This window comes from Mastigoproctus giganteus, chromosome 8 (genome assembly GCF_048544385.1).
Source record: "Mastigoproctus giganteus isolate SK-2022 chromosome 8, ASM4854438v1, whole genome shotgun sequence".
NCBI lineage: Eukaryota > Metazoa > Arthropoda > Arachnida > Uropygi > Thelyphonidae > Mastigoproctus > Mastigoproctus giganteus.
This window is the reverse complement of record NC_143582.1, coordinates 76,023,376-76,046,963: the sequence shown is the minus strand read 5'-3', so window position 1 is coordinate 76,046,963 and position 23,588 is coordinate 76,023,376. Positions and strand designations below refer to the sequence as shown.

The window sequence follows — 23,588 nt, the reverse complement described above, 5'->3', positions numbered from 1 at the left end:
AGGCAGTAGGGAGGTTGGAGCTGCATAGTAAGATCACTTAATTCCAATCTGGAGAGAAGGATATTTGGTGGAAGATAAATGGACGAGATTGTGATAGAAATTCCGATGGCTATTCTTACTGCTACTGCTTCTAAGTTGGTTCTTAATGTTGTTTGTTTAGCTGGTATATGAGTATTTACCAAAATTGCCACTCCTCCTTTGGCAGTTCTGTTATCATTCCTGTCTCTCCGGAAAAGTGTATAATTTTGAAATGTGGGTGAAGATTGAGGTGTTAGATGGGTCTCCTGAAGGCAAATGCAGGCCGGTTTATACTGCTGAATAATATCTTTTATTTCATCCAATTTTTCACGTAAACCACGACAGTTCCACTGTATAATAATATGTTGCATTATTTAGGTCTCGGGACGATTTGCTGAATCTGACTGCGCTTTTGAGTTTTTCCGTTTATCATATTTGAGTCTATCTTTCTTTGGAAAATTAGGACGAGGTGTATCAATATCTTCTGCAGGGTGTAGTTCTAGTACGTTCTCTCTCTGTTCGTCAGTGTCCATTTGGTCTATGTTTGTTTGTTTCTGTTCACACGGTTTATTAGATGATGTTTGCTTTGTTTTTGAAGATTTTACTTCTGATTTCTGCTTTCCAGGCATGGAAGTATCCTGCTCTTTACCACTGGATGTTTCTTGTGAAACTGTTTTTGTCATCAATATTACTTTACTCCAGTCTATAATGTGATTTAGAGGTATTACTACCTCCGTTTGAGTGGCTATAGTTTGCTGTCGTTTCACTGCTGAAGCACAGGAACGTGAAGGTTTGGTTGCAAGTATCTGTTTTCTTGCTTCCGGATAAGACACTTTATTTTCTACTTTGTATTTTTGAATTTGCTTTCCCAATACCCACATTTCGCATGTCTTTGAAAAAGCAGGATGATTTTCGTGAGTGGTTATTGAGACAGAGTGGTGTAGTGGATGTGCAGTTTGCTTGATTGTGGTCTTTTGATCCACAAAGTGGACAGATGGGATCACTGCGACATGTCGCCTGAGAGTGTCCATATCGCTGACAGTTGTTGTTGCTGTTGTTTGGTTTTTAGGAGCATTAGCAACTAAGGCCATATTGCTCCAGGATATGCGGTGGTCATTCCTTAACCTTTCCGCATCCTCCGTATTTGGTGGTGACGGGCTCGAACCCCGGTCTAATCAAGACGCGTGTGCTCCGCACTGCTGCTCCTTCCCACCTGGCTACGGAGGCGCCGCTGACAGTTGTAACACCTTATTGGATTTGGTATATATGGTCAGATTTTGCAATTTAAATATCCTGCTTTAACTGAATGGGGAAGAGAAGGATTGTTAAATGTGAGAATTACTGATCGGGTTGGAATGAGAATTCCGTCTTTCTTCATCATTATCCTCCTAACATGTATCACTTGTTGTTCTGTTAGCTCGCTCAGTAGTTCTTCCTCTGAAACAGTCAAAAGGTCCCATTCAGTAATAACACCTTTCGATGTATTCAGGGAATTATGTGGGGTAATTTCAACTGGTAGTCCTGCAAAAGTTTTCATTTGTAGTAATTTTTCCGATTGATGACATAATGAGGTTTCTACTAAGAGATCACCTGATTGTAATCGTTTTATCATTTTTGGTGATCCAACCATGGACTCTATAGTCTTCTGAACTAAGAAAGGGGATAATTTCCCAACGGGTTGTGATGATAACGAATGTATCACCAAAAAAAAAAGGGACAGTAGGCTGAGAGCTGTTGATTTTCATTCTCTTAGCCTGAGACATGTTCAGTTGTAAGTCGTCACATTTATTGGAGTTAGCTTTCTCCAATCTTGTGTTATTAGTATTTTGGTCCATTTTCAACTCCTTTTAAGTCCTGGGTGATGTCTTTTCACCCAGGTCCAGCCCCGCCACAGGGAGGCAGGAGTAGTGCCACCAAGTGACCAAGCGATTTATTTATTATTTATTATTTGGTTTTTAGGAGCATTAGCAACTAAGGCCATATTGCTCCGGGATATGCGGTGGTCATTCCCTGACCTTTCCGTATCCTCCGTATTTGGTGGTGACGGGCTCGAACCCCGGTCTAATCAAGAAGCGTGTGCTACGCACTGCTGCTCCTTCCCACCTGGCTACGGAGGCGCCCGTGACCAAGCGAGTAAAATAGAAGGTTAGTACACAGAAAAATTAAGAAAGGTTACTTTCCTTTCTGAAACGTCTTCCTTATACTTTAAGAAAGAGAACTTTTATTATATATTTGAATAACGGAAGAAAAAACGTGTGAACTCAAAGTGAAAAGCTTATCTCTCTAATATAATCGCAATAGAATTCGTAGGGAAGATCGCTTGGCACCCGGGGCCGTAACTCTGATGTATACCAATGGAAACAGTGAAAAGAGTGAAGATAGAGTTGGCTTTCTGGTTCATAAAGATATTAAAAACAACATTTTGGAATTCAAAAGTACATCATCAAGGGTGTCAAGACTACTGCTCATGATTACTAAGAGGTGCAAAAAATGTACACTGAAATTGAGACTTCTAGATGAACAGAAAACTCACTACATCATCATCATTATGGGGGACTTCAATGCTAAGGCTGGAAACAGACAAAACAGCACAGAAATGGAAGAAAACTATAGGAAATTTTGGAAGTAGTGAAAGAAATGAAAGAGGTGAAAGACTCTTGTGGAATTTGCAGAATTGCAAGAAAAGAGTGAACGGAAAGTGAACATGGAAGAGCCCAAATGGATTAACAACAAATGAAATTGACTTCATCCTCACTTACAGAAGATATATTATGACTGATATTACCATCCTGAACAATGTAAAGGTTGGAAGTGATCACAGAATGGTAAGATGCACACTTGATATAGATGTAAGAAAAGAAAGAAAAAAACTGACTCGAATAAATAATATAAAGGTTTCTGAGATAATAGAAGGTAAGAAAAAGCAGTATGTACTGGAACTTAACAAGTTTGAGTTTCTGAAGATCTTTCAGGACAAAGATATTGACAAGAAACCTATAGGTAAAAAAAAAATCCAAAAAAGAAAAAAATTAGTCAAGAAACACTTGTCATGGTGAACCGAAGATGACAAATGAAGAGCAAGATAAACACTGACAAGGACAAAAATGAGTATACTGAGTTATGCAAAGCCATTAGCTCATAAGAAGATTTAACACAAGAAAAGTAGAACAAGCATTAAGAGAAAACAAAGGACTTAAATCGGAGTCATGAGCAGTAATACAGAAAGACAATGACACTGAATCTGAAGAATAGTGGTGTACTTGAAAATAGCAGAGAAGGCATAATTCATATATCAGAAGATACTATAAAGTATTATATAAGAAGCAAGGGAACGATGCCAGCAGTGGAGAAGATGGATCACAAATTAGCAACACAAACGACATACCTGATATTCTTCCTGATGAAGAAGAACATGCATTGAAGAAAATGAAGAATTAAAAAGCTCCAGGTGAAGATGGAGTTACTTAGAGTTATTAAAATTACGAGGAAGAGACATGACACAGAAACTGGCAAGATTCTTCACAAAATACATTAGGAAAGGCATGGTGCCTAAGGAGTGGAATAATGCAATCATAATTTTGCTGCATATGAAAGGAGATAAATCAGAAATTGGAAATTATAGACCAATTAGCTTGTTGTCCCAAATTTACAAGTTGTTCACAAGGGTCATTACTAACAGATTAGAAAGAATACTTCATGAGAATCAACCGAAAGAGCAAGTTGGCTTTAGGACAGGATTCTAAACTATGGATCACCTTCACATAATATCACAGCTAATTGAAAAAGTACATGAATATAAAACACCATTATGCCTGGCATTTGTGGATTATAAAAAGGAATTTGACTCCATACAGATTAAGGCAATGTTTTGGGCACTGGAAAGACAAGGCATAGACGTCCCATACATTATGATTTTGAAGAAAATACGAGAATGCTACCTCGTTTATTAGACTAGACAAAGACAATAGCAAATTTAAAATTGAGAAAAGAGTTCGATAAGGAGACACAATATCTCTGAAGTTGTTTACTGTTGTCCCTGAAGAAATTTTCAGGACTGGTTGCAGAAAGGAATCAATGTGAATGGAGAGTACCTAAACCATTTATGATTTGCAGATGACATTGTGATCATAAGCCATGATCCCAAAAAAGCAGAGGAAAATTTTAATCAGTTATGCAGAGTCAGTAAGGATTTCGGACTAAAGATGAATATGGTTAAAACAAAAGTAATGATAAACAAGTATGCCACAGGAAGGGATATAACCATTGAAGGAGCAGAAATTGAAAAGGTGGATTCATATCCTTATCTTGGACAAGTCATTAGCTTTAATAATAAATGGCTCGATGTCAAGAGAAGAATAAATCTCGGATAGATAGCATTCAGGAAATATAGTCACACACTGAGGAGCAAATCCCAATTTGTCTGAAATTAAAATAATGAACCAATGTATACTCCCCACCATGACTTATAGAAGTGAAACTTGGGCATCCACCAGAAGAATGGAAGAGAAGCTGAAAACTACACTGCGAAGAATGGAATATGTTCGGAATCAGACTGTTAGATAAGAAGCGAAACACAAGGATTAGGCAGAAAACTCGCATAAAGGACATTCTTATCAAAGCTAAAGAACTGAACTGGACTTGGGCAGGAGACACAGCTCGAAGACATCATGACAGATGGGTTAAGGAAATAACAGAATGGTATTCAAGAGGAGCTTAAAGAAAACCTGGAAGACAACGATGGAGATGGACAGATGACAAGAGTTATTGGGCAATAAATGGATGGCCATTGCACAAAACAGAAGGAAATGGAATCTGGAGAGGCCTTCACATCCTGCAGTGGATTGATAATGGCTGATGATAATGGTGATGAACAATATTAACTCATGCTTATATTTCTGGCTGATTGACCTAGCGAGGACTGCTTTATATAGATATCTATCTGAAATGCAGGAAGCAGGTGGGGATGAAACAGGCAAGAAACTAATGAAAACTGACTACTGCAACAAGATCTAGAAACTTCGAATTTTTCAATCAGCGGTCCAAATCTAAGTATGTGAAAATTAAAATATGAAATATCTTTCAAACTGAGGGTACCAGGAAAAAATGGGGTGTGCATCTGAAATCAACATTTAAAACACTGTCTATAATATCTGTATTGAATTGAATAATTTTTTTAAATATTGTTCAGTATTATTACATGACACTAATAACATTCATATTGTGTAACTGTGATGATAATATTAAATATTGAGAAAGGTACATAAAACAACATTAAGAAGCAATATAGAAAACAGGTATTTTCTTTCATATTCATCTGTTGTTATTATCGTTCCCCCACGTCCATTAATCACTCAGAACTCTGACTTCCTTTATTCAAAACTTGTATTTCTGCAGTCTTTCCTAACACTGAGGTAATTCTCCTTGGTTGCACCTTGTCCATTAGCTTGCACACTAGACAGCTTTAAATAGTAATACTTTAATTATAGTCACCAGATATTTAAAATGACAAAACAAAAGCATAATTTGTAGGTAAAAAATGGAAAAAAAATTTTAAAAAACACAACAGAAAATTTAAGTGTATCTGGAAGTCTATAATTCTAAATGTATATTAACTTACCTATGTAGTTTAAATGTTGACATATAGTGAGAAAAGAACAACAGGGAGATGATACAGAGAATAAGAGCTACTGATAGCCAGCACTTAATGTTAGGATTGTGAAGATGGCAACACTTCTGATGCCATCTATAATTAATAACTTTGGCTTCTCTTAATACCACTTCTACCATCCTAACATAGACAACTTGTTGCCTGGAACTGACCTGTTGTTTGAAACAGGTCAGCTGCACTTATGAAGTGCAAATCATATATCTCTGTACTCTCAGTTGACCAAGAGACTGTTCAAAAGTTGGCTTTCTTGTAAAATGCATCTATTCATCTTGGAATCCACATTTTCGTTATCTATAATTACATCTTCACAGTGATAACAACTGTAAAGAAAAGAAAATAAGTTACTTTACTTAAATAAATATGAACATTTAAAATGTTATGTGAAAATATCTTAAATATGTACACTGCAACAAAAGCAGAAATATTTAAATATCTAGAAATAATGTTAAACAACAAATTAATCTTTATTCTCTGCATTCAATTAAAAATGCAGCTCTGATAACTACAAATGCAGTGAATTGAAAACACAGTTTAAAAATTCCATAGCACTCACCAATTTGTGGGAAATGAAAATTATAAAATGATCCATAAAAAGAACATTCTTCACAAGATGCCTCTGAAAGCATTTGTGAAGAATATTCATCTCTGGATCATACTGAAAGTGTCATGTTTCATCCCCAGCAATAGTTTTTCAAAAAGTTGTTTCTATTGGCCAGCTCATAAAAAATAATCAAAACAAACATCAAGTAAATGCTATTTCCATTCATGAATGAAAACCTTACTCAGATTTTCTCTGTACATATTTAATTTGTCTGCTATAAACTGCATGCTTAAATATCTCTCTTAACTACCAAAGCCCTGTTTCCACTTTTTCACTAGTACTGAGTTTGCAAACAACTTCTTTCATCATCTTTCACACCTTTCCAATCCTCTTTATACCACTTAAACTTTGCATACATAACCTTGATATTGATTTCCTACTCTAACCAGCGATCACTCATTTTTACAATGGGACTGAAGAATGTTCTTTTACTGTGAATGTGACTGCTGCACAAGCTGTAAAATAGCTACAATGTAAAACTGGAATGACTGTTTTACAGCTGCAGCACAAGCAACTACAGACAGGAGGGAACATATCCATATTACATAATAATATTCTGGCAATCTGATACCAAACTGTAAAAGGCATGCCAGCAAGAACTCTGTCACACCTTATATCTTGATAAAACCTTCTCCATGCTCATTTGATAGCATATCTTTGATGGTAAAAAGTTTAGGTAAGAGAACAAATTTCCTCCCCCTCAACACACAATGTCGACGTAATTTTTAGCTAAGGAAATGGCAATTGTAGCTTTAAATGATCTCCATGCTACTTTTTTCAAGATCTTTTAAGATCTTAAATAAGTTAATGTCCACCATGACTTTTCTGATCTGTGATCAATTAAAAATTCCTAAAGTAAAAAAAAACTATACTGGAAAGAATATACTGCACAGGATTCAGGAGATAATCTGTATGCAGTGCTTATAGTTATATCAGCAGCATTTGATTCAACTGTACTGATACCACTGTTGAATTTACTGCAGAGGTTTTTTTTTTTAATTAAAAAAAAACTAAAAAAAAAAAAATTATTGCACTGATGTGTGCAATAATTTCTTTTTTAATAGAACACTTTTTTTCTGAGATTTAATGAATGTTTTATCCCACTGTCACAGTAATACCAAAGTTGGGTCTCTTTCTTCTATTCTCTTCTCTTTGATATTAATACCATTTTTTAAAAAATTTTATTATTATTTATTTTTTTTTTTTTGTTGATCATGTTTCTTTCAGTTTACATGCAGATCATATTGTTTGCTGATTTCAATATTCAAAGAATTCTGTTTCTATGATAGAATGTCAACTGTATATTGAACTCCCAAATATCAGTTTTTGTTTTGTATTTAGATATATTTGGTTTAAAGATTACTCCACTAAAGTCAAAATATGTCAATTTTACATTTGCTAAAAATTCTACTGTTTTCAAACTTCACTGAGATCATTCTTGAAAAATTATATAAAAAATGCAAAATCCCAACGCATGCGCAATAAATCTGCTAGAGATTTATTTTATATATTTTATTAAAATTATAAAAATATGATTTACTTTTGTTTCTTTTAAAAAACCTTAACTTTGTTTTTAAATTCTCACTTTAGAAATTTTAAATTTACAACATAAAAAGGATCACTGCCTTTCAATATTAAGGTGAATAAATAAATATAATGATACACCTAAAATTTAAAATATTCGAAAATTTTATTAAGTAAAATACACAATAACATTTACTGAACAAAACTTAACATTTAATGCGATGATCGAGGCCGGATATTTTTATTTAATTGTTCAAAATTTGGTTGAAAATTTGTGACACAATTTTCAAATGGAATGAAGATGTTCATCTGTTATTGTTTCTTTTCAAATATTTATTTTTTTTATGTATGTTTTTTTTTTTTTTTTAATGTAAACCCCAAACACGAGAGGTATTAGAACCTATAGTACTTAGTACCGCGCTTGGGTTGAAGGTTTAGGAGACGAAAGAAGATATTTGTTGGCATTGGACTTGAACTTCTGTAGACTAATTTTCAGGAATTACCTACGAAGGTTGTTCCAGAAAACAGCAGTTGAATGAATAAACAAGGAAGATGAAAAGTTGGTTCTGTGAGTTTGAAGTTGGACAGTAAATGGATGTTGGCTGCACGTGTTCGGACTGTTTTGAAAGAGAGAGAGAGAGAGGGAATTATAGAAGCCAATTCAGAAGAACAGTGCCCATGGAAATATCTGTAGAAGAGGCATGCAGCAGAAATAGTAAGTCTATGAGACAGTGAGTGGAGAGACTCTGTTAGAGATGAATCATTAATTAACCTAACTGCCCTCTTCTGAATGGAATCATGAAGCCTGAGAGAGAGGTTTTGGGGGCACCACCCCAGTTGTGGGAAAAATATTCCATGGTAGGGTGGATTTGGGATTTATACAGAACGAGCAACTGTTTGGAAGAAAAGTAACGCTGAGAGCAAAAGAGAAAACCAAGTTTTTTAGATGAAGAAGAAGCAATATTTGTAATGTGCTTATGCCAAGAGAGATTAGAAGTCAGGTAATTCCCAAAAGAGATATATCATTTTGCCTAGAAATCAGTGTCACCAAAGATAAGCATAGGAGCAGAAGAATCCTTTTTGCAAGATATAAGACAAGACTAAGTTTTAGAAGCGTTGAAATCAACTAAGTTGTCTTTGCCCCACTAGAGAATTACCTGAAGATCGGCATTTCAGGAATTGGTAGCAGATTTTCGAAAAGTTGAAGCTGATTGAGCAGGGCAAGGTTTCTCAAAATGGAAAGTGGAATGCAATGTGCTATCATCAGCAAAACTATGGATAGGATTTCCAGTCAATGGAAGAAGGTCATTAATATACAAGAGGAAAATAGTGGGGGGAAAGAACTGAACCTTGGGGGACACCGGCATTAGTGGAGAAGTTAGAAGACAGAGAGCCATCTACCATCGCCCCAGTGAGCGATCAGAGAGAAAACTGGATAACCAATTACTAAAAACAGTTGACAAATTATAAGATGGAGGCTTGTTTAGAAGACCTTTATGCCAAACACGATTGGAAGCCTTTGAGATGTTAAGAGCAACTACTTATGTTTCACCGAACCTTTCCATTGAATTAGTCCATAAATGGGTAACATAAGCCAGAATATCACCAGTGGATCGACACTGACGGAATCCATACTGGCGATCGTTGATCAGATGGAAGGTTTCTAGGTAGTTTAAGAGTTGGCAGTTAATTGATTTCTCCATTACTTTAGAAAGAGTAGAAGTAATTGCAATGGGACGATAATTGGATGGGAGGGATTTGTCACCCTTTTTAGGAACTGGCTGGATATGAGCAAATTTCCAAGCAGAAGGAAAAACACCTTTGGAATAAGAAAGTGAAAAAAGGCGGCAAAGAATAGGAGTAAGTTCAGGAGCACAGGTTTTGAGAACAAGTGGAGAAATACCATCGAGACCTGGAGCTTTCTTAGCATCATTTTGACGGAAGACCACAGGAGGCATTGAATGGAGCGTGTTTTGAATGGTGGGAGGTGTTTTATCAAGATGATTAATACATGAGTTGGAAGAAAAATGGGATGCTAGCAGGTCAGCTTTATCCTTGGCTGAAGTGACAACAGAACCATCTGGTTTGGACAGAGGTGGCAGCAGAGATGGGCAAAAGTTGCAGCCAATAGCTTTGGCAAGAGACCAGAATGCTCGGCTACCATTAGGGCAAGAAGCAAGTTTTCTACTCTTAGCCTGTTCAAACTCTAGTTTGGACCGATTAATAACTGCTTTACAATTGTTGCGAGCTTTGGTGTAGGCAGAAAATGAAACTGGAGAATTAGAAACAAGCCAATTACGATATGCAACATTCTTCTGTTGAACAGCCTTAGCACATTTATTGGAAAACCAAGGTTTAAATAAAGGACGAGATTTTAAATTGGAGTGTGGGATAAAGGATTCCATTCCTGCAAGAATAATTTCACTGACACGATCTGAGCAAACGTTGACATCAGAAGTTTTGAAACAGTAATCCGACCAAGGAAAATAAGAAAATTATTCACTGTATGATTCCTTTCACCTCAAAGGTGATACTTGTGCATATGTCCGTGCTGATATTCCCTGTCAGAGACTTGGCAATTTGAAATCTTCTCTGGCTTAAAATCTCTCTACCTCATTGTGTCAAATCCAGTCACCAGTGCCACACTAAAATATTTCACTTGTTTTATGTTTCCAAAATAAGAAATCTCGCAGGTCATCCCATTTTGCATTCTTGTAATGCCAAACAACACGAGGGTGAGAATAGCCATGAGATAAAGGCTCCATTGGAGAAGAGACAATCACCAAGTTGTGATCTGAATTGCCTAAAGGACCTCTCATTTCGACCGTGTACTTAGAAGGGTTGTTTGTGAGAAAAAGATCAGGGGTGTTGGCCGTATGATTAGGATTGTCCGGTATTCTTGTAGGTAAATGAACAATCTGTGCAAGGTCATTAATAATTGCAAAAGCCTCAGCATCTCGACCAGCTGGGTCGTTGTGACTAGAAAATGGAAGCCAGCTGGAGTTGTGAACATTAAAATCACCAAGGAAAATTACCTCACTGTTAGGAAAGTTGGACTGGAGAAAGTCAAGTTGCAAAGATAGGAAGTCAAAGAGCTCCAAGTGATTAGTGGAGTCGGGAGAACGGTAGAGATAACAGATGAATTTGACACAATGAAGTAGAGAGATTTTAAGCCAGAGAAGATTTCAAATTGCCAAGTCTCTGACAGGGAATATCAGAACAGACATATGCACAAGTATCACCTTTGAGGCAAAAGGAATCATACAGTGAATAATTTGGGCATCTGAGATGAGCAGTAGTTGAATTAACCGATAACTGAGATTCTATCAGAAAAAGTACATGGGGTTTGGCAGACTGCAAGTGGAAATGGACATCGTTGAGATTAAAATTGAGACCACATATATTTGTGAAATGAATTAGGAAAAAATTTGATTTCATTCATCAAAAATTTGGTTGCAAGCATATGTTGATCCAAACAAAGTAATCATTTTCATGGCATTTTGTTTTATTAGTGGAAAATCTTCAGATGGGAGCGCCTTGTAGAATTCAAGTAGTTTATTTTTGCAGTCCATACCTCTGAAGTAAATGGATTCTCAAACAAGCTTATATCTTTTTCATGGGATCTTATATCAGCAAATTGATTTTCAAACTTGTTAAAAAGTAATTGTAATAATGATAGGCAACGATTTTTTTGGAAATATGTGTTTTTCTTTTAGCTCGGCACAACGTTCAAAGTGAACTAAATTCAAATTTGTCTTGCTCAATTTTGGATTTAAATAATAACAACTTATTCTGAAATGATTTGATATCACCATACAAATCAGAGACCAATTTTCCCTTCCCTTGTAGTTTTAAATTAAGAGCATTTAAATTACTAGAAATGTCTGTAAGAATTGCAAGAACAAACAGCCACTCCATATTTCATAGTTGTTTTATTGGTTTCCCTTTTTCCGTCATAAAAATATCAATTTCATGATGCAGTTTACAGAAATGATATAACACTTATCCACGAATAAGCCATCTAAACTGCACTATGTAAAATTACATCTTCATATTCAGCTTCAATTTCTGAAAGAAACTGCTGAATCATACGATGATTAAGGCCACGTGATCTTATAAAATTTTAAGTTGAAATAACCACATTCACGTGTTGGAGATCAATACTTTCCCCATAGACAGCTTCTTGATGCATAGTGCAGTGAATTCTAATCGGAGGTTCAGCTCCGACATCTATCATTTTCTTGGTTATTCTATCATAAGCCCAATGTTTTTACCAATCATATTTTTTGCACCATCAGTTGACTCCTACCAGGTTTTTAATATTTAATCCTAACTTTTCAATAGACTGGCAAAATTTTCAAAAACATTTTTACCTGTAGTTGTTCCGTGTATACTCTATACAACTTGTACAAAATTATCATTAATTCCGCATAAAAGATAAGGAGTTGGGCTGTCATTTGCATCAGTACTATCATCCAGTGCCACACTAAAATATTTCACTTGTTTTATGTTTCCAAAATCATCTACTCTTTGCATAATTGTTTGTCGAGACAAACTAATGTCTTGTATCATTGTTAATTTCTCCGGATAAATTCTTCCACAACTTTTAACAAACAAGGTTTAACAAATTCACCATCACTAAATGATTTACTTTCAAAAGCAAAATTATCAACTTTACAGCAGATAAATTTCTAGACTGATATGTTTTTAGTGTGTTTTGTTGTTTTCTTAATTTATTTTGTAACTTGAAACACTTTTCTTTTTATAACACTCCTTTATATCGATCATAAGGTTTATGCTTGAAATCATAGTGTCATTTTAAATTATATTCTTTAAAATCTGACACAATCTCCTTACACGCTGCTTTTTCATTATGCTCAATGAAGATATAGTCTTCAGTCCACTTTGATTAAAAACATGATATTCCAAATCGGCTTTCCTCTTTCAGAACATTTTTAAGGATGATTTTTTTAATTCAATATAATGAACAAGTTATATCAAATAGTAGAATTTCACAATATGAAAAGATGGATATGTACATAACTGTATTTAGTACATACGACTGCACTGGACTACATGTACAAGGTGGATACAGTCAAACTTGATGCTTGCATGCCTGTACATGCAGTGGTGTGACTCTCTAAAATGTTTTAGTTCACTTTCCTCGCGGGCCATATAAAAATTATTCACAGGCATTAGGTTGGACATCACTGATCTAGACTATCAAGTCTGTGTAGTTCCCATCTTCACAAAATTTATCAGAAACCTTGAAAATGCTTGGAATAATGTTAGTTAAGACACTATTATAAAATTAATCTCCAGAATGCCAAATCTGTGAAGCAGTAATAAAACCTTGTGGAGGACATTTTGATGAAAAATCCATATAGTTAATATTAATCATTTCAATATTTTTTGCTGTAAAGTTTTCAATGCTTAATAAAAAATCTTAAGATACTTTGTAGGCTTGTTTTTTTATATTAAACCTTACAGTGTCATAGCAAATTTCAAAAAATTAACAAAAACCACTGCCATACTCTGTGATTCAAAATTTTAGGCAGGAGTAAATGTTTGGATTTTCAAACAATGGAATAACATTGATAAGAAACAAGCAAACTGCTTTATTCTAGCCAGAAGAAAACTGGCTTTCTACATAAGTGATGATAAAATGTCTAGAATTATCAGCTAGCTTGATGCGTTTAAGACTACTTTCAGCAGAAGTTCCTGGTATAGAAGTTCTTTCTCGAGTTTTATTTTGATTCTTTCAAAACTTTTAGACCAAGAATTGGATTTGAACGTGAGTCACACTGCTTACTCGTTAATTGTATTTTTCAATTCAGTAATTTTGATAAGTGCTCATATGACATTTCTCACTATTCTTAACAAATATACACTTAACAAAAGGTTGCCATTATTCTATTAGTCTAGTTCAAGGTTTTTCAAGCTATGCCCCGCGGGGCCTTTGGGCTCCACCACAGTTATCTAAGGCTCTGCGAGGAAATTTTAGAATGTTAATATTTTTTTCTAAAACTATAAAATTGAACCAGAATATGCTATGCATAAAAGTAAGAAGTAAATTTGGCCTTTTCTGAGTGACCTTGGACTGTCAATGTGCATGTTATATGTGTAAAGAACTGGTGCTAGTGACTGACTGTTTTTATTTTTAGTGTTTTTTTTTTTTTTTATTAAGGATCTGGAATGTTTTTTCCTTCTGATGTGGGGGTCCACATGTCTAAAAAGTTTGGAAACCTCATCATTACTACAAAATGCTACATCAATCTTGTAATTTCTTTCTATGAACTGCATACTGTTCTTATCATACTGTATACTGTTCTTATGCTTATTTGTATGCAAACTTCTGAAAAATCATGTCTACATATAGTATAAAGGGCAAATATGTTCCATTTTCACATATTACAATACACGGAAAATCCTGCATACATCTGAAATTTTATATCATATTTCTTTGCATCTTATCAGATGACTTTAATTAGCTTAACATCATACAAGCACTATGACATAATTGCACTTTACAGAGTACAGGGCTTTTATCCCATTTTTCTATTTTGCAATGTATAACTGCACACATGACAGCCAATTTGTTAATGAAAATAAGCAGAAATTTGTAAAAGTTAAAAAAAAAAAAATCTAATTTTATTGGAAGCTTACTTTTTTTGTGTGATATTAAAAGAGAGTGTCACGGTCACTAACTATATTATGCCACAGAAAGAGATAGGGTCAACCTAAGTAAAAAGAGTGGATTCTCTGTCATAAATCTAGAGAGTTGACAGCTATGCATATATAGCTGTGCCCCCTTAAAGCATTTCCATTATTCTAATTGCATACTCTTTGTTAAAAATACAAAATCTATTTTTAGATTTTGTATTTTTAACAAACACTCCTAAAAAAGTTCCTCTGCCACTAATTTAGGGGTATTCATATTGAAACTAAATTTGAATACCTCACCTGTCAGTCAGTTTTTGTGGTGACTTCAGTGGCAACGTCAAGTTTAGCTAGTCTCTTATGTCTCCTGAAATATTTCCAGAGTTGGGGTGAATTAAAAATATTGCTAACTACTGTTGTCAAGTGTGAACTGGCCAAAACAATGGCCACACTACCAATCAGCTAAGCAGTGGAGGATGTGGATTCTTGCTCATTGTATTCTGATAGTTGTTATCATTTTCCACACTTCTGGGGAGATCTGGGTTCAGTTCCTGTCAATAAGTGCAGGAATTTTTCTAGTCCTCTTCAATTAATGCCATACCCAGCTAATCTCATGCAGTAGAGTAGGATCCTGCTTTTTTCAGCTCATACAACTGCAAATTAGCTCACAAAAAAAAAATTGCATAGACAAACTTATACAGATATGACCGAGAGCTGTAGGGTCATTACAACAATAATTTGAATTTGTATAGTACTAGCAATCCTCTCTGGAAATAACTGATTTTAGCCATGAGTTATTCCAGGCTTTTTAGTCTGCATAACAGCATGCACAATGCTATGAACACACATATATGTAAATGGGCAACAAGCTCTGGCACAATTGAAAAAAAAAAAAAAAAAAAATGTGTATCTTATCAGCTGCAACTGAAAGGAGTAAGAGTAGTGTGTATGCATAGAGGGTGAGGCTGGCTGAAGCTAGATTATGCCAGGCGTTGCAATATTTATTATTATTACGGGCGTTCCACCTACGCCTCTGTGTGCGTGTGCATTCTTAGGTTTGAGCAAGTGATTCAACTTGCAGTTATTTCAAAAATTTAGAAAATCCTGGTAAACAAGTTTATGCCAATAGCTAACAATATCACATCACACCGTATAAGTGATTCTAAAATTATCATTGCATCATGCCTGGAATTAATACTTTGTATTATGAATCTATCAAAACGAGAAGTTCGAAAGCACTAGTTTTCCTACCTCAATCTAAATACACAACACAGAAAAATGTCACCATTATGGTCATATGTAAAAGCATCATCATCATTACATCGGAGATTAATACCTATATTATTAATCCATCCAAAATATAACTTAAAAACAACTGAACTTCACAAAACTACACCTAACGTACCTAGACCACCTCCACATGCTATACAAATAACGATATCACAACCCAGAATTTTTTGTGAGTGGCGCCATCTCAAGGATAGTTGTTTTAAAGATTAATTTAACTATTATGTAGGTTAGTGCAAACGCATCATTTTAACCTAGCTATCTACCAAAGTAGTTAAATTAATTAATTAAATTGGCATCATTTTGGTTATATCTCCTATTGTGACTGCCTTCACAACGAGTTGCCATAGTATTGTACTACCTCGAATATATAAAATTTCACCAGTGGAGAAGACTATTGTTATTTATTCTCAGCGGATACCACCACCCAGATAAACTTTATAGGTTAATTAAACATAAACACTCGTTTTTGAATGTTGCTTTTAATAGTTTTTAAGATGTTATTATTAAAAATTGGGATCGTTTGAGATTTTTGCGGTTTCAAAACTACCATAATGCGAGGTCAAACCACCACAAGGCCGCGAATATTTTGGTATGACTGTTAAAGGGCGCGATTATTTGGTGTATAGCTGTAGTAGTAGTGGCATGTGATACAAGAAAGCAAGTGTATCAGCTTATGCAGCATCAGCCAAAAAAAAAAAAAAAAAAAATCACACCATTCCCTCCAAATGCTGTCCAGTTCCTCCTTAAATTTATTTAACCTATCAACGTCCACGACGACAGATGGAAGTTTGTTCCAGCAATTTTTTTTTTTTTTTTTATGTGAACCCCAAACACGAGAGGTATTAGAACCTATAGTACTTAGTACCGTGCTTGGGTTGGAGGTTGAGAAGACGAAAGAAGATATTTGCTGATATTGGACTTGAACTTCTGTAGATTGTAATTTTCAGGAAATACGTATGAAGGAAGGTTGTTCCAGAAAACGGCAGTTGAATGAATAAATGAGGAAGATGAAAAGTTGGTTCTGTGGGTTTGAAGTTGGACAGTAAATGGATGTTTCCTAGTGGCGGCACGTATTCGGACTGTTTTGAAAGAGAGAGAGCGGGAATTATAGAAGCCAATTCAGAAGAACAGTGCCCATGGAAGTATCTGTAGAAGAGGCATGCAGCAGAAACAGTGCGTCTATGAGACAGCGAGGGGAGAGACTCTGTTATAGATGATTCATTAATTAACCTAACTGCCCTCTTCTGAATGGAATCAAGAAGCCTGAGAGAGGTTTTGGGGGCACCACCCCAGATGTGGGAACAATATTCCATAGCAGGGCGGATTTGCGATTTATACAGCGTGAGCAGCTGTTTGGAAGAAAAGTAACGCCGAGAGCGAAAGAGAAAACCAAGTTTTTTAGATGCAGAGGAAGCAATATTTGTAATGTGCTTGTGCCAAGAGAGATTAGAAGTCAGGGTAATCCCCAAAAGAGATACATCATTTTGCCTAGAAATCGGAGTGTCACTAAAAATAAGCATAGGAGCAGAAGAATCCTTTTTGCGAGATATAACACAAGACTGAGTTTTAGAAGGGTTGAAATCAACTAAGTTGTCTTTGCCCCACTGGAAAATTACCTGAAGATCGTCATTTAAGGAATTGGCAGCATATTTTCGAGAACTTGAAGCTGATTGAGCAGGACAAGGTTTCTCAAAATGGAAAGTGGAATGCAATGTGCTATCATCGGCAAAACTATGGATAGGATTTGCAGTCAATGGAAAAAGGTCATTGATATACAAGAGGAAAAGAGTGGGGGAAAGAACTGAACCTTGGGGGACACTGGCATTAGTGGAGAAGTTAGAAGACAGAGAGCCATCTACCATCACCCTCAGTGAGCGATCAGAGAGAAAACTGGATAAATAACCAATTACAAAAAACAACTGGCAAACCATGAGATGGAAGCTTGTTTAGAAGACCTTTATGCCAAACACGATTGAAAGACTTTGAGATGTCAAGAGCAACTACTTGTGTTTCACCGAACCTTTCCATTGAATTAGTCCATAAATGGGTAACATAAGCCAGAATATCACCAGTGGATCGACACTGACGAAATCCATACTGGCGATCGTTAATCAGACGGAAGGTTTCTAGGTAGTTTAAGAGTTGGCAGTTAATTGATTTCTCCATTACTTTAGAAAGAGTAGAAGTAATTGCAATGGGACGATAATTGGATGGGAGGGATTTGTCACCCTTTTTAGGAACTGTCTGGATATGAGCAAATTTCCAAGCAGAAGGAAAAACACCTTTGGAATAAGAAAGTGAAAAAAGGTGGCAAAGAATAGGAGTAAGTTCAGGAGCACAGGTTTTGAGAACAACTGGAGAAATACCATCAGGACCTGGAGCTTTCTTAGCATCAAGATTCATCAAAATCCTTCTGATATCCTTTTGACGGAAGACCACAGGAGGCATTGAATGGAGCGTGTTAGGAATGGTGGGAGGTGTTTTACCAAGATCATTAATACAAGAGCTGGAACGAAAATGGGATGCTAGCAGGTCAGCTTTATCCTTGGCTGAAGTGACAACAGAACCATCTGGTTTGGACAGAGGTGGGAGCAGAGATGGGCAAAAGTTGCGGCAAGAGACCAGAATATTCTGGTCTCTTGCCAATAGCTTTGGCAAGAGACCAGAATGTTCGGCTACCATTAGGGCAAGAAGCAAGTTTTCTACTCTTAGCCTGTTCAAACTCTAGTTTGGACTGATTAATAACTGCTTTACAATTGTTGCGAGCTTTGGTGTAGGCAGAAAATGAAACTGAAGAATTAGAAACAAGCCAATTACGATATGCAACATTCTTCTCTTGGACAGCCTTAGCACATTTATTGGAAAACCAAGGTTTAGATAAGGGACGAGATTTTAAATCGGAGTGTGGGATAAAGGATTCCATTCCTGCAAGAATAATTTCACTGACAGAGATCTGAGCAAACGTTGACATCAGAAGTTTTGAAACAGTAATCAGACCAAGGAAAAGAAGAAAAGAAGTCTCGCAGGTCATCCCATTTTGCATTCTTGTAATGCCAAACAATACGAGGTTGGGAATAGCCATGAGATAAAGGTTCCATTGGACAAGAGACAATCACCAAGTTGTGATCTGAAGTGCCTAAAGGACCTCTCACTTCGACCGCGTACTTAGAAGGGTTGTTTGTGAGAAAAAGCTCAAGCATCTTGACTGTATGATTAGGATAGTCCGGCATTCTTGTAGGTAAATGAACAATCTGTGCTAGGTCATTAGTAATTGCAAAAGCCTCAGCATCTCGACCTGCTGGGTCGGTGTGACTAGAAAACGGAAGCCAGCTGGAGTTGTGAACGTTAAAATCACCAAGGAAAATTACCTCACTGTTAGGAAAGTTGGACTGGAGAAAGTCAAGTTGCAAAGAGATGAAGTCAAAGAGCTCCAAGTGATTAGTGGAGTTGGGAGAACGGTAGAGACAACAGATGAATTTGACACAATGAGGTAGAGAGATTTTGAGCCAGAGAAGATCAAAGAGAGGAGATTCCAAATTGCCAAGTCTCTGACAAGGAATATCAGAACGGACATATGCACAAGTACCACCTTTGAGGCGAAAGGAATCATACAGCAAATAATTTGGACATCTGAGATGAGTAGTAGTTGAATCAACTGATAACTGAGATTCAGTCAGAAAAAGTACATGGGGTTTGGAAGACTGCAAGTGGAAATGGACATCGTTGAGATTGGAATTGAGACCACGCATATTTGTGAAATGAATTAGGAAGTCCTTGGGAGGTTTAGATCTTTTCGCAGATAAGCTTGCTCTATTATTTTGACAATTCATGGTGTATTCAATAGTAAGAAAAAGTGGGTGGGACATGCTGTATGAAGTAATGAAATTTTTGGATATGGCGTACATGTGGTAAGAATATACCCAGATCCTTGACATAACGTGGCCTCGACAATGCTCCGCGCATGCACACTACTCCGACTCCCTCCAGTCACTATCTAGCAGAGTAGAGGTAGCAAGATTATACACTAGCTGATCCGGAAGCCTCCTAGAGAGTTACCAATAGGTTTGGTCCGGTGTACTATCTAGCGGCCGGCCTGCGAACACCGTTTTAGAGCTGTACCCTCGAAATGTAAGGAATATTGGATCTTATTATTAACCACCCGCTGGCTAAAGGCAAATTTCGGCACATCTATTTTACATTTGAATTTGTGCCCCCTTAGGTTCGTAGTCTGAACAAGTGGAAGGATCCCATCCGAATTCAGCGTGCTCAACCCATTCAAGGCCTTATACACCTCAATGAGATCACCGCGCAGATGCCTAGTCTCCAGCCACTGCAATTTACAGAACTTAAGCCTCTCTTGGTAAGAGGATCCCTTCATTCCCCTCACCAATCTTGTTGCCCTTCTCTATACACGCTCAAGTAAATCTACATTCTTCCTAAAATGAGGCCTCCTGACCTGTACGCAGTACTCAAGGTGTGGCCTGACCATTGCCTTATACAGAGGGACAATCACCTCCTTCTCCCTGTTAAAGAGTACATCATCAATTTCAGATTACTCAAACAGAAACTTATATAACTTTGTCCTCTTCGCTAGCGGGGGAAAAAATAAAATAAAATAATAAAATATATGCTGCCATAGACAAACACCAAGTAACTCAGCTACAGTTAAAAAATGCACGAAATTTTCACTGTCATTGACGAGATTCGAATCCAGGCCTTTTCCACACTGCCCAGAACGGTGGTTGTTATAATCGCTGTTATATACACTGAAAGGACAATATTCATGGAATACCTGGTTCCTGGACAACGCAACAGTCACCTTTACAGCTCCTTGCGCTGAATTATCTAAAGTTCTGTGAAATCGTGGAGGTTTGAGTCTGCTATATCCGCTGCAACTCCAGCTCCTCGTGCTGGCATTTCTGTTCTCGGCAGCTCCTGGCGCTGGTGGCTTTCCAACAGACTGTGAATAGATGCAGTTTTTCCAATAAAGTTTGGACTTTGTCTGAAATTTATTTATATGTATTTTTTATGTAATTTGATTATTTTCAGTTGTTCACATCAATCTTTTTTGGTCATGGCAGGTTTTCTTCCCTCCCTGTACTTACTTGGGCAAACAGGAGAGGTAGTATCTAAATTATATGCAACCGACAGCGGGATTGCCATTGGTTGGCTGAGACCGCATTAGGTAATATCAATCTCGCTAATGCACGAACCCGTTCCTTGGCAGGTATATAGGTACACTGCATTCACGTAGATGGTAATTCAATATCGGTATGGGTAAACGTCGTCAGTTAACCGATTTTGAAAGAGGGATGACAGTGGGTGCCCGGCGCATGGGTCACTCTATCGCGGAGTGATGCATAAATTGCACTATCCCCGCTCGAAAGTATCAAGAGTGTATCGGGAATAGGCCATATTTGGAAAAACATCTCATCGAGGACAGCGCTGTGGGCGGAGAACGGTGCTGGATGAAAATGGCCGTCGACGACTGTCTCGCATTGTTTCGGCCAACTCGAGAGCGACAGTTGCACAAATCACCGCCGACTTCAACGACGGAGTTGCCAGAAACGTCCCCACCAAGACCATCAGGCGATCTTTAGCCACAATAGGTTATGGGTTATACCGCAATATGCTATACCCACGACAAAGGACTCTACGCCTCAATTCGGAGAAAGAACATCGGCACTGGACCTGAGATGATTGGAGACAGTTCTCCTGGTCCGATGAGTCCCGTTTCCAGTTATTCCCAGGTGACGAGAGGGTGCATCTGATGAAACTGCACGAAGCAATGCACCCATCATGTCAACAGGGAATTGTTCAGGCATGTGTACGGTCGGTAATGGTCTGGGTCGCGTTCAACTGCCACAAGTTGAGTCCTCTGGTATGTCTAGACGCATCTCTAAACGATCCAAGTTATGTGTCCATCTTTGCAGAACATCTGCATCCATTCATGGTCATCGTGCACCCACACTACGCGCACCTCTCGCCCTTATCCGGGCGAGAGGTGCGCCTACCCGTTACTAGATATGTACCCAATGATTTCTGTCCACCCAGTGTACGCGAGGGCTTTTAAAGTTCCACTATACTGCGAAGTGGTCAGCATTCGCATTTTAACCTCTGGATATTTCTTCTTTCCTTTTCTATGCCACGTCTGCAGTCTGCAAGGGTATCACAGTGGCTTTAATCACCGTCCTCACCACACCCGGGTGGTAAAAGGGCCACGTTCGGTTTCTGTCAATGACCCGAGTCACTTTTATGGGCTTTTTTTGTTATTCTTATTTATTTATTTATTATTATTTTTTTTTTTTTTCATTCCGTTGCTTAGTTGGTCTAGTTTTCCCCTCAGGAAACTCCGGTTTTTCGTCCAGCAAAATAGAGAAATCGACCAAAAAACACGCGTAATTTATAGATATGATACATACACTTTATTAGGTACACCCATGCTGTGCACACAAATGGTTGTCCCACAACGTTGCAAGTCACATGACCACAGTTGTGAATATCACTGTAGCAGAACAACCTTTCTAGTATCAGTTAAGCATACAAAGCGTAGCAAAAATGGGGAAAAGGAGTGATCTAACGGACTTCGAACGTGGCATGGTAGTAGGTGCAAGACATGCTGGACAAAGCATCTCTGAAACGGCAGTTTCCTGAACTTTTCAAGCACCACAGTTCCAAGGGTGTATCGAGAATGGTGCAACGAACAGAAAACATCCTCTCAATGGCACTCCTGTGGAAGAAAATCGCTTGTTGATGAGAGAGGTCAGAAGAGTATGACTTGTGGAAGCAAACAGACGGGCCACAATGTCGCATATCATGCCAGAATACAACCTTGGTGCGCAGAACAAAATATCGCAACGTACCACTAGTCGCACTTTGTCGCGAATGGGCTACAACAGCGATGGCCACATCGGGTACCTTTGTTATCAATGAAGAACAAGAGAGCACGCCTCCTGTGGGGAGAGCAACACCAGCACTGGACCATCGAGGATTGGAAAACAGTTGCTCGTCTGACGAGTCGAAGTTCCTGGTGCATCATTTTGATGGAAGGTTCAGAATTTGGCGAAAACAACATGAATCCATGGACCCGTCATGTCTGACGACTACTGTGCAAGGTGCTGTCGGCAGTATTATGGCGTGGGTATTGTTTTCGTGGCACATGTTGGGTCCATTGATACTCAGATTCACGTCTGAATGCCACATCATACCTAAACATCATTGCCGACCAAGTTCATCGGTTCATGTTGACAGTTTATTCTCAGTCAGATGGTTACTTCCAGCAGGATAATGCGCCGGTGCAAAAAGCCCGAATCACTATGTAATGGTTCCAGGAACATGACAATGACTTTTCTTTGCTGCAGTGGCCTGCTCAAGTCCATAGATCTCAATCCTATTGAACATCTTTAGATGAGCTGGAAAGAGCTGTTCGCTGCAGGCCTACGCCTCCGTCGAATCTCAAGGAACTGCGAGACACATTCATGTCTGCATGGTACTCCATTCCTGCACAACGTTTTCAGCATCTTTTTCAATCCATGCCTAGACGAAATCAGGCTGTTTTGAAGGCTAAAGGAGCCTCAACACGCTGCTAGGTAGGTGTACCTAGTAAAGTGGCAGCACTCTAGGCAAACGAACTACAATGCTCTACAAAATTAACTGAACATGTAGAAAACGTGGTGTAACTCGTTCAACAAACAGACAAAGTTTTGTATGGTGTTGTACCATAGAATCACAATGAAACGAGGAGACAGAGAGAAACTTCAGACAGGAACAACGGATATTTATACCGATTGCTAAAAAATGGTCACCTTACAGAAGTCGATACAAGAT

The 23,588-nt window shown here is 37.5% G+C and overlaps 1 protein-coding gene across 3 annotated transcripts in view; it reads right to left on the bottom strand.

The window, feature by feature from the left end:
* The window catches only part of LOC150081647 (bifunctional heparan sulfate N-deacetylase/N-sulfotransferase-like), a 160,294-nt gene extending 144,442 nt beyond the window's left edge, over window positions 1–15,852 (bottom strand). For all 3 annotated transcript variants that reach the window (XM_090379507.1, XM_090379508.1, XM_090379509.1), the window contains exons 1-2: window positions 15,723–15,852; window positions 5,636–6,006 (exon numbers count right to left, since the gene is read on the bottom strand). In XM_090379507.1, coding sequence (XP_090235633.1) covers window positions 5,636–5,805 — 170 coding nt within the window. In that variant the 5' untranslated portion in view covers window positions 5,806–6,006; window positions 15,723–15,852. The remainder of the gene's footprint in view (window positions 1–5,635; window positions 6,007–15,722) is intronic.
* Between the last annotated feature and the right edge of the window lie 7,736 nt (window positions 15,853–23,588).